This window comes from Peromyscus eremicus, chromosome 6 (assembly GCF_949786415.1).
Source record: "Peromyscus eremicus chromosome 6, PerEre_H2_v1, whole genome shotgun sequence".
NCBI lineage: Eukaryota > Metazoa > Chordata > Mammalia > Rodentia > Cricetidae > Peromyscus > Peromyscus eremicus.
In genome coordinates this window covers 81,995,103-82,006,910 of record NC_081421.1, presented here as the reverse complement: position 1 = coordinate 82,006,910, position 11,808 = coordinate 81,995,103, and the positions used below count along the sequence as shown (strand labels likewise).

The 11,808-nt window shown below is 42.9% G+C and overlaps 1 protein-coding gene across 1 annotated transcript; it reads left to right on the top strand.

Annotated features, from left to right (window-relative positions):
- The first annotated feature begins 1,872 nt into the window (after positions 1-1,872).
- Prpf38b (pre-mRNA processing factor 38B) lies at positions 1,873-11,276 on the top strand. Its single transcript, XM_059266112.1, has 6 exons — positions 1,873-2,435; positions 5,609-5,677; positions 5,880-6,031; positions 6,112-6,172; positions 8,620-8,843; positions 9,308-11,276. Exons 1-6 carry the CDS (start codon positions 2,148-2,150, stop codon positions 10,149-10,151), a joined length of 1,638 nt encoding a protein of 545 aa, XP_059122095.1. The 5' UTR covers positions 1,873-2,147; the 3' UTR covers positions 10,152-11,276.
- The last annotated feature ends 532 nt before the right edge of the window (positions 11,277-11,808 follow it).

Genomic DNA, 11,808 nt, shown 5'->3' with positions numbered 1-11,808 from the left:
CATTCCCCCAGCATCCTGTCTTCCATTCCTGCCTCTCTGTGTACGTGCTGCTGAAACTAAGATCTTCCACCTTGCAACTTCCTAACCCAAAAGCTTCCAGAAAAGAATAAATGATAAGATACAACTCGGCCAGAAATTAAATAGGGTGAAAAATGTCATTGGATTTTGGTGATTTGGATTGCACTCCGCTGAGGACGATGCTCACCTGATGGCAGCCAGGAGCAGAGGTGCCCTGATGGAATTATTCTGGCAATCTCTGGAAAATGGACTGAAGCCAGAAACATTAGCACTAGTAATACAAAGTAGACATTAAATAGACATTCATAGATACAATTATATATATGAACTATTTTCTTTTTCCAGTGGTGGGGCTAAAACTCTTGCTTGCTAAACCAAGGCGCTCCCTCTGAGGTACATCCCTAGCCCCTAATGTGTGCATATATGTTGGGATTAAACTGACTTTGCGTGTACTAAGCATGTATTCTATTACTGAACTACACCACCAACAGCCTGACCTTTTCTTTTTAAAGTCAGGCTGTTATTATCTAGCCCGGACTAGTCTTGGCCTCTTGACTGTCCTGCCTCAGATTCCCGAATGCTGGCATTACAGATGTGGCCACCAAAACCAAGCCTAGCCTGATTTAAACATGACACACGCGCTATAAGGATGTCGGGTAACATCTGGTTTAAGTGTAATTAAATTCTTAATGTTTCATTCTGACATTACAGGCATTTTATTGCCACTCCTCCCCCTAGAAGCCTATCTCCTGGCCTCTTGCCAACTGGACTACTTATCATCTAATAAGCCTAATTTTGGCTTCTATGCTTAGGCTCTTCTTTGCCAATGAAATGCCCACCCCATTTCCATCTAAGATACGTCAAGCTCTATAGCCTTAACTCTCAAACTGCATTAATCTTAAGTTGTCAGTAGCCTTTGGGAACTGACCCTTGTGATTCCTTTATACCTTTTCACCATCCCCACCACTTCCCACTCCCTTACCTGGTGCCTAGCCCAGTGCAGCTGTACCATATAACGATCTCATTACATGTGGTAGCTCACGACTGAAATCCCACTATTTCGAAGGCTGAGGCAGGAAGAGCTTCCTGAGTTTGAGGCCAGCTTGGGTTACTTCCTAGTCTCCACTATAGTGTGACCCTATCTAAAAAGTATAAAAGATCGATTTGATTTTATGAAAGCAGTCCAGGTAGGGTAGCAGCTTTTTCTGGTTTTTGTTCTTTTGTGTCTGGAACTATGTAGATCAGGTGGCTTCAGGCTCAAGAGATCACCTGCCCCGTCTCCCCCAGCGCTGGGATTAATGCGGGCGCCACCACGCCCAGCTGAGAGTACTTTCTTTAATGCTCACAGCCCAGTTAAAATGTTATCCCAATCTTAGGTGGATAAATTGAGACTGTCTATGACTTCCAGCTAGACACACCTCTAAGAAAGCCTCAATGACTCTTTATTGGAGTCATACAGAGAAGTGGGATTCTCTGACTCTAGTTCTTTCTGGGGAACTTTAACAAAATTAACTCGTGAGACCTCGGATGCTCCCTAGGAGTCAAGAATCACGCATTCGCCAAGTACGTAAGGGTCACAAGACCCCCTCCCTGCCTCTAGAAAAATCAAACCACCGGAAAAAAAAAAATTCTTAAAACTCAGCGATTGGGTCTACACACCCTGCCCCGAGGGCCAAACTCCCAGGAGAAACCGACCAGCGCAGCCCACGGACCGCCCGCCGCAGCGGATCCGGCACGCAGCGACCTCGCGCAACCAGGAAAAGGAACCGCCTGCCCACACGGGCGGCTCTGATTGGCCACGGGCTGAGCTCGAACGCCCGGGCGTGTGGCGTCACTTCCGCTGGGCCCGCCATCTTGTTCCCAGGGGCAGTTGGCGGAAGAGATCGCGCTCCTTGGCTGCCCGCTCCGCCTCGCGCCCGGAGTTCTCGCCGCTTGCGTCTGGCGTCCGCCCGGGGCCCGGGGTCCGTGTGTCGGCGTCTCAGTCGCAGTCCCTCGCTCGGCTGGGGCACAACGCGGCGGGCTCCCTGCCCCGACGGCCTTCCATGGAGTAGGTCCGGGACCGTTGTCCCGAAGAGCGCGATCGAGCTTGGCCCCCTCCTCCCGCCCGCCCTCCTTCCTGCCGCGGCAACATGGCTAACAACAGCCCCGCGCTGACAGGCAACTCGCAGCCGCAGCACCAGGCGGCCGCGGCCGTGGCCCAGCAGCAGCAGCAGTGTGGCGGCGGCGGCGGCGGCGGCGGCGTCACCAGGCCGGCGGTGTCGGGCAAGCAGGGCAACGTGCTGCCGCTGTGGGGCAACGAGAAGACCATGAACCTCAACCCCATGATCCTTACCAACATCCTGTCGTCGCCTTACTTCAAAGTGCAGCTTTACGAGCTCAAGACCTACCACGCGGTGGTGGACGAGATCTTCTTTAAGGTACGCATCCTCTAGGCCTCGGCACGGGGGTAAGTTCGCCAGAGCGGGTGGTCGGAAATCGGTGGGAGCGCCCCCTCCCCGCCGCGACCTGAGGCTTTGGGGGAAGGGGGAAAAGTTGGCTGAGGGAGAAGTGCGGCTCACGGCTGCTTTGGGACGGGTCGGGGTAGGGCCGCCCTCTTTTTTTCCTTTTCAGGTTGTGTGTGTGTTTTTTAAGAGCCGGGCGAGCCCGCCACAGTCGATCTTTAACCTACCCCAACCTCCCCGGGGAGCTGTTGGGCAAGAGGGCTAAGGGAGAGGAGGAAAGGAATACCAGAAGCCCGTCCAAGTTGACCATTTTAAAAATGACTCCTTTTTTTTTTTTTAACCCGTGTCGACTAAGCACTCACTTGGTAGTGCTCCTGCTGCCCCTCGGGCCAGCGGAATTACTGAAGTAATTACTTGAATGTCGGCCTCGTGTTCTTCGTTAACTCTCCAATCCAGACAGAAGTTGGTTAGTGTGAGTGTATCGGGCGGGCCGGGAGGGTTGAGGGTGGCGTGGTGTGCCAGTGCAGAGAGGTAGGTGTACAGAAGGCCTGGAAATTTTCCCGACAGGAAGTCAGGAGTCGGAGGTCTCAGCCACCTGTGCGTTGGGCATAATTAGAATTATCTGGGCCCTGGGCTTCTGCGGCAGGGTCGGTGCTGGCTTGGCTGTGCTGGGGAGCTCACCTGGCGCCTCCTCACTGCACTCTTGTCTCAGTTCTTGTTTCGTTAGCAGGATTGACTCAGTCTTGCAGCGAGGCTCGGAGCAGCCCAGGGTCGCAGGTAGAGGTATGCACTATTAATCATGCTCAATCGCCATAAATGCATTTCCCTGGTTAAATGAATGGCTAATTAGTTTTTTGTTTGTTTTTGGGCCATTGATTTTGGTCTCGCTAACTAGATTCTCCACTTCTTGCAAATTAGGTAGTTCAAAAAATACCTTCCAGGCCTCCGAAGTTAATTTATATTTTAATGAGTATTAATAGTCTTAATGTCTTTTAAGCATTTTCGCTAGAGCATGTAAAATAAAATGCATCTAATTTTTCTTGTCTTGACACTTAGAAAATTGAGACAGACCAAACATTTTTTGTCGTCTAAATATACATGTGGAGATGTTGACAAAAAGAAATTCTCTATGTATTTTATTTACCTACTTTTCTCCCAGTTACATGCTTAGGTAAATGAGAGATTTTTGAGATACTGATTGCTTTTTATAGCAAAATCTTTTAACTGGATAGAGTACAGGAATACTCTTGGTGTTCTTTTACAAAAGCTTGTTAAGTAGGTGTAACTGATACTATGGAGTAGATGTTTTTAAAACTAGCTTTTAAAAGGTAAGACCTTTTCAATGTGGATATAGTATGATGAACAATAAATTTATGCAATTAACTTTGAAAACTGGGTCCCTGCACTTTTGTGAGAGGTTGCTTTAAAATATAGACTAATATTTCAAGTTCATTTCAAATGTTGTATTTTGAAACCACTTTTTCCACCAGAAAGGATGTTTAAATTCATTTTTAAAATGAAAGTTTCAGGTGTTGGAGAAATGCCCCATGGATTAAGAGCATATTATGGCCTTTGCAGAGGACCTAAGCTCAGTTCCCACTATCCACATTGGGCAGGTCACAACCTCCTGTAACCTCAATTCCAGAGGATCAGACTCAAATAAACACGTAATTAAAAATAAAATCATAAAACATGACCTAAACTTATTGTGAATTTCTTTGGATCAAATAATCTTTGAAATTTATAGGCTTCCAGTTTTGCATTGTATCCACTCCTTTGGGTACTCTGAGGAATAGAAATGGATTGTGGTTCAATTCAAACTGGTACTGCACTTACATGGACAAGGCCCTAGGTTCAGCCCCAGGGGGCTGTGTGGGGCATGACTTACACTGTATGTTGGGAACAGGAAAGAACTGCAGGAGTTGGGCAGAACAGCTTCAATTTAATGTGGGGTTTTTTTTGTGTGCTTCAATTTAAATGGGGGGGGGGTCGGTTTGTTTTTTGTTTGGTATAAAACCACTGAAATGAAATGTTACCATGTATGGGCAGAAAAACTTTGAGAAATAAGGAGCAGGGTTTATTTGTTTTAAGAAACAAAAACAGATCTAATATTTTTGGCTTGTCTCTTTCAGCCTTAGCTTTTTGCACTTTTTGGTTTTTCGAGACAAGGTTTCTCTGTGTAGTTCTGGTCATCCTGGAACTCGCTCTGTAGACCAGGCTGGCCTCTAACTCACAGAGATCTGCCTACCTTTCCCTCCCCAGTGCTGGGATTAAAGGTGTGCACCACTGCTGTCTGGCGCTTTTTGCTAGTTTTTAGGTAAAGCTTTTTTTTGTAGGGTGTTCCCTTTAGCAAAGATGGTGCTGTATTATTGATTATATTTGGTATATATTAATAATGTCACACTTAGCTTTTGACTGTTTAAACTCTGTTTGTATTTAAGCTGAATGATCTTGTGGCTTTGTGATTTTAATCTTTAATTAAGAATGAACTTGATCCAGATAAACTAGAAATAAAACGTCCCAAGCTAAGTGTGGTAGTAATCCAAACACTTGAGAGGCAGAGGCAGGAGGTTCTCTAAAGTTCTGAGCCAGCCTGATCTAAGTAGTGAGATCCAGGCCTGCCAAGGCTACAGAGTGAGACCCCCATCTCACACCCACCTCCCTACCCCCCAACCCCAGGCCTTAAGTACGCACCTTACCTGCTACTGAGCAACATCAGAAGCCCTAGAAAACTTCACTTTATTATGTGGATTTAAATTCACCATAAGACTGCAAAAGCTTTTTTCCTTAGAGTGAGAACTTTTTTTAATTATATAAAAGATAAAATAGTACCAAATAATTTTTGCAAATGTAGGAAATTGTAGAAATTTTGTGACCTCCACATAGGTATGACCTGTCTATAAAGCTAGTTTAATGAGCTGTCGGCTCTGAAACATGCCAGGGGTTTGTTAAATCTCATAATTTGGTAGTATTCTGTCTGAGCAGTTTTCCCAAAGGTGATTTCTGTACTTAGTGTGAGTGCAGGGTGGTGTGGATGACACACTACAGCGGCACGACACTTGGGGAGAATTGCTCTTGTGAACTGAGCTTGCTCTACTCAGACTCTGAAGAGTACGAATGTTTGTTGTCTTCCTCTTTTTTATTTCCAGGTCACACATGTTGAGCCGTGGGAGAAAGGAAGCAGGAAAACAGCTGGCCAGACGGGGATGTGCGGAGGGGTAAGTAGAAGTACGTGCATTTTTTTCCAGTTTTTTTCGAAAATGCAAAATACAAGTTTCCATTGAATTAGGTTAGGAGAGGTATTAGTTTTATGCTCTATTTTTAATTCTAGATCATGGTTATTGATACCTAAAACAGCACCAATCAATAGGCATTAAGGATCTGTTTATTATTTTTTATTAAGTCTGTTTTCCTTTAAAGGTTCGAGGTGTTGGAACAGGAGGCATTGTTTCTACAGCTTTTTGCCTGTTATACAAATTATTTACTCTGAAGTTAACTCGAAAACAAGTGATGGGTCTCATAACACATACAGACTCTACATATATCAGAGCCCTTGGATTTATGTATATAAGGTACGCATGCATTTATCTTCATTTTTAAATAAACATTTTATTTTAATTCCCATAAACTAACAGATTTTTCATGATCTTAGGTATACACAACCCCCTACAGACCTGTGGGACTGGTTTGAGCCCTTCCTTGATGATGAGGAGGTATGTCAGCAAGGGGAATCAGCTTTCTTCGGGCTACTCCGCTCTTGATCTTTTATTTGTTGAAGTTTAATGTCCTCAGAATTTTTGTAAATTTATTTCAGTCCTACTTTTGGGATTATTGTCCTCTTGCTAAGACTTGATGACTTTTCCGTGTTAGGTTAAAATTTTAAGTTATTTGAATATGTTTTAAGAGTTAGTATGTTTTAATAACTTGAATAATAACCTTTTCTCTTCCCAATTAGACTGTATTGTGTTGATCCTAACTTGGACAGCTGATAGTGACTTTCTAAGGTGGTAGAAGACATGTGCTGCCGTACCTATAGGCATGTTAAACCCCTGGACCTTTGGTTGTTTCCTGTGACTTTTCTCAAACAGCACCGTTCATATTTGCTTATAAGTACAGACTTAGAGAGTTAGGATTGGCTTAAATGGCCTGACGATTACACTTTTCCAAGGTGAGGAAATAATTATACTTCTTTTCCATTTCCTTTTGAGCTAGATACTCAGGACAACCGTACACCTGTAATCTTCCTGCTTCAGCCTCCTAATTAGCTAAGATTACGAACAGGCATTTACCGCCATGCCTGCCTATGTCTATCTTTCTCACACAGTATACTTTTTTAGAGACCAGGCTTAAAATTTAAAAAACTTACTACTCATCTCTACTCATATGTGCATGGCTCTGGGCTTGATCCCCAAAACTGCCATCTCCACCCCCACCCCACCCCAAAAAAACCCAAACATTTCTTTTCCTTAAATTAGATTAGCACTTTAGGGTTTTTGTTTTTGTTTTTGTTTTTTTGTTTGTTTGTTTGTTTTGGTCTAAATCTGGTCACCATCTCAAGCCCTGGGACATGATGAGCGAGGCTAGAGTCAGATTAAAATCATGCCTGTATTAATTTACTTACATATTGAAGACTAGAGTATCAACATATATTCAGCTGTAAGCAATGGTTATTGATATATCTACTTTTTATCACTGTTTGTATGGTATAGTTAACAGCTACTTCCTGAGTTCAAACAAAAATTTGTTTGATGCTTATTATGGCACACCTTTAATCCCAGCACTTAGGCAGAGGCAGGTGGATTGCTGAGTTCAGACCAGACTGGTCTGCAGTAAATTCCAGGCCACCCAGGGTGAGGCCTTGTCTTAAAAGAATTTTGTTGTTGTTTGATGAATTCATGCTTCTAATGAAAATTTCATTTTTGTTAGATGCCTACCTAGAAAAAAAATCTCACTGATGTAGACATAGAGGAAAAACTTTTTTGAGACAAGGTCTTATGTAACTTGGGTTAGCCTCGGACTAGCTGAGAAAGGAAGGCCTCTATCCTCCACTACTGCAGATCCTGTCTCATTCCCTACTGCTGGGGTTACAAGCATGCCTATCAAGCCCAGCAGTGGTTATTTTCCTTCCCTGTTTTGGGCCTGTTTACCGAGCTGTTTATTTAATTCAAAAGATCCAGAAAGTTAGGTGAAAATCATGATTGTCGACTTTTTCTCCTATTTACATGAGTTTTTTTTTTTTTTTTTTTAAAGAAAGATTAAAGCACTTTTCAAATTGTTGTATTCGGTTTCTGAATGCTTCTGATTTATCTGCTCTTTATTGTATTTACAAGCCTGAGGTCCTCTATTTGAGCTAACATATGTTTTCTTCTTTAGATATCTGCAGCGATTATATTTGGAAATACTGTATATCTGAACACTTAAATGTGTGTGAGTGCAAGCAGTTTTACCTTTAGCTCTTGTTTTCCTGTTTAGATAACAAATCTCACTTTCCTTGTGTGCTTGCACTATAGGTTTGGGACTGACAATAGCTGACTAACATGTCCTGAGCTGTGAGAGGGCATAGCAAGAAGGCCTTCATGCGGTAATGACCCTTTTCAGAGACAATGGTCATCATGGATTATGCGTTTCCAATTCTTTGTTCATTTATTTCTTTTGTACATAACTTTAGAAACCTCACTGCTTCATGGCAGTTGGTTTGCTATTGCTTCCAGTTTTAGCAGGGCTCCATTTTAGATCGCAGCTGTTAAAAGATAACCTTTAGACAGGCATTATCTGAAAGTAGTTCCTACATAGCCAGGTTTCAGTGCTAGGTCTGATGTGTACAAATGGTCCTCAAGTGTAGGCATGTGGAATACAAATTTAAATACTGTTCCACATAGTTTAACAATGTAAGGGGCTTTTTCATATTTTTTTAATGAGTGAGTCAGTTTCCTTTATGCCCAAGAGACTGCAGGGTTTGTTCTCACCTGCATGTATACAATTAGCCCAAATAGTCTTCATTCATTACCAGATTAGGATACAAAAATTGAAATTTTTCTGTTAGTTTTTTTATACTTGATTCCAAAGATGGTAAAAAAAATTTTTTTTTTTTAGTGTTCACGTATATGTTGAAATAATGGTTTTTTTGTTTAACCAGTAGGGTATCTTTTATGTTTCATAGGACCTAGATGTGAAAGCTGGCGGAGGCTGTGTAATGACCATTGGAGAGATGCTTCGCTCCTTTCTCACAAAACTGGAGTGGTTTTCCACTTTGTTTCCGAGAATTCCAGTTCCAGTTCAGAAGAATATTGATCAGCAGATTAAAACTCGACCTAGAAAAATAAAGAAAGATGGCAAGGAAGGCGTTGAAGAACTAGACCGGCATGTTGAGCGAAGGCGGTCCAGGTAATGTAGCAGCTACTGTTTTAAATGGGCCTGTGCAAAGTTGGCGATTCTTGGGGAGTGACAAGTTCTTAGGACAGACGTTTGGTTTAGTTATTCCCCTTCAAAAAATAGTGGGTTTTTTCTCCCACCACATTTCTAGTAAAATTGTGCATCTATAGTGAGAACAGTTACTTTTTGTGCCCCTTTGGTGCTGAGCATTGACATACGCATACATGCTAAGCAAGCACTCTGCCACAAGCTGCACCTATCCAAAGTTTAATGATACTTGGTGTGTATGTAAGGTGATGAAATTTTTAGAGTAGATTTGGTTAGTTCATGTGTGCAGAGTACTAGGGAGTGTTTGGTATTGACTGTCAGTCCCAATGGTCTGAGAGTATGCCAGGCATGTGTTCTACTGAGCTACAAGTACCTCGGCCCTTCTAGTGTTATATTTATTCCAGTTTCTTCCTTTCCTCTTCTCTCAGGTCTCCAAGGAGATCACTGAGTCCACGGAGGTCTCCAAGAAGATCAAGAAGTAGAAGTCATCACCGGGAGGGCCATGGATCTTCTTTCGACAGAGAATTAGAGAGAGAGAAAGAACGCCAGCGACTAGAGCGGGAAGCCAAAGAGAGAGAGAAGGAAAGGCGAAGATCGCGAAGTATCGACCGAGGGTTAGAACGCAGGCACAGCCGCAGCAGGGAAAGGCACAGAACTCGCAGTCGGAGTCGTGATAGGAAAGGGGATAGAAGAGACAGGGATCGGGAAAGAGAGAAAGAAAATGAGCGAGGTCGGAGGCGAGATCGAGAGTATGATAAGGAGAGAGGCAGTGATCGAGAAAGGGACAGGGAGAGGTCAAGAGAGCGGTCCAAGGAGCAGAGGAGTAGGGGGGAGGGGGAGGAGAAGAAGCACAAAGAAGACAAGGAGGACAGGCGACACCGAGACAACAAGAAGGATTCCAAGAAGAAACACAGCCGAAGTCGAAGCAGGGAGAGGAAACACAGAAGCAGAAGCAGAAATGCAGGGAAGCGGAGCAGGAGTAGGAGCAAAGACAAGTCGAGCAAGCATAAAAACGAAAGCAAAGAGAAGTCCAACAAGAGAAGTAGAAGTGGTAGTCAGGGAAGAACTGGCAGTGTGGAAAAGCTGAGAAAACGAGAACACAGCCCGAGCAAAGAGAAGTCTAGAAAGCGCAGCAGAAGCCAAGACCGCTCCCACAAGAGAGAGCATGGGGATGGCAAGGACCAGTCAGACAGACAGGATCACCAGAGGAGCCAGAGTGGAGAGCCAGAGAGCCAAGAGAAAGAACATAAAAACAAAGATGAGGCTGTGTGAAGATTTTGTAAAATTGGATCACATTGAATCCTATAAATGTTGATTAAATTCTGCTTTTCTCCCCCAAGTTGAGATTGTGCAGTAGTTATGCACTCTTTGAGCTCCCTGTAGGCTGTGTTTTCATTTCTTTTGTGTAGGGAAGTGCCTTTGTAATCCCATTTATTGCATTGATGTTTTCACCCGGTTGAGTTGACACCTGATGCACAGATTGTTCTTGCATTTTTGTTTGTTTTTAAAATGTACAGTCTGTACATATGTCCTGAAAATGTTTTAATTCCTTTGGCATGGTTGCCATGTTGGTTAAATTTGTATAAGGCAATAAACTGCCACTAATTCTATTTTTGTTTGGTAGGTGTGGGATTATGGTTGTGTACTGAAGTTAGCATGGCTGTGCTTTTCATAATAGAATGCTAAAGACTTTGGGAATGGATCTTGGATGTTTGTTTTAGGAGAATTATGTGCTTTCAATATACATGAAGGCAACAGTTGTAGGGTTAACATTCTTGTCCACTGTATATTACCTTGGAAGCTCTTGTTAATATGTTATACTTAATATTCTCCACAGTTAATGTTAGAGAAAATTTATGAGAGGTTTAAATTAGGCTGTGATTTGATCAAAAGTCCTTTTAGCATTCTACCTCAAAGGGACACTGTTAGTATGCCTAAAATTTATTCACTTAGTTTCTTTTTTTTTAAACTACATTGACATGTGCTTTTTCCCTCCTTGAATTCTTTCTCAGATTTTAAAAGTACTATATTAAAAAAAAATGTGTAAAGCCTGGCATTGCAGCAGCCCTATACTGACCAGTGATTGGGAGAGGGCGGGCACATGAGTAAGAAGCATTCAAGCCTCAAGCTTCCAAAGCATTTTTATAAATGGAGAATACTTAAATTATGAAACAGCTTGATAGAGTATCCTTTTTTAAAAATTCAGAACTTTTTTTATTGATAATGAAGACTGCTGTTTGAGTTTTTAAACTTAATCTAGGACAGAAGTATTAACTAATGCAGTGCTGCGTTATTTAAGACTATCAGCAAATTATTTGATAGATTGTTCTTATGACTTGTATTCTGATTTCAGAAAACCATCATGAGTATGGAATAAATACTGGATTAAATCCTTTATCCTGGGTGTTGGTTTCCCCCCCATTTGTTAACATTTAAGAAAAAATATTGTGGAAACTGGTAAAATGTCTGCAGTTTTGTGTAGAGGATATCTTGAGCAAAAGTGACTTTTAAAACCATGCATTGCTCAGCCTGTAAAGGTGCTTGCCACCAAGCCAGACTTGAGTTCATCCTGGGAAGGAAAGAGCCCTCTGACTTCAACACCATCTCGTGGTGTGCACATGTGCCCCTGTACACTTTTTAATCCTTGTAGATTGTTTACTAGAATTTTTTTTTTTTTTTTTTTTTTTTTGGTTTTTCGAGACAGGGTTTCTCTGTGTAGCTTTGCGCCTTTCCTGGAACTCACTTGGTAGCCCAGGCTGGCCTCGAACTTACAGAGATCCGCCTGGCTCTGCCTCCCGAGTGCTGGGATTAAAGGCGTGCGCCACCACTGCCCGGCTGTTTACTAGAATTCTTAATGGCACGGTTTATTGGGGCGGAGAGGGGGTTATGTTTCAGTGGCTTTTTCACTTTGTCCATGTCAAAGGTGATG

What these genes read in the sequence shown, in the direction of transcription:
- Prpf38b (XM_059266112.1), top strand. Translation starts at nt 2,148, where the DNA reads ATGGCTAACAACAGCCCCGCGCTGACAGGCAACTCGCAGCCGCAGCAC. An exon ending in TGGACGAGATCTTCTTTAAG is followed by an intron (nt 2,436 to 5,608) that starts GTACGCATCCTC and finishes TTTTATTTCCAG; the next exon opens with GTCACACATGTTGAGCCGTG. An exon ending in CTTGGATTTATGTATATAAG is followed by an intron (nt 6,032 to 6,111) that starts GTACGCATGCAT and finishes TCATGATCTTAG; the next exon opens with GTATACACAACCCCCTACAG.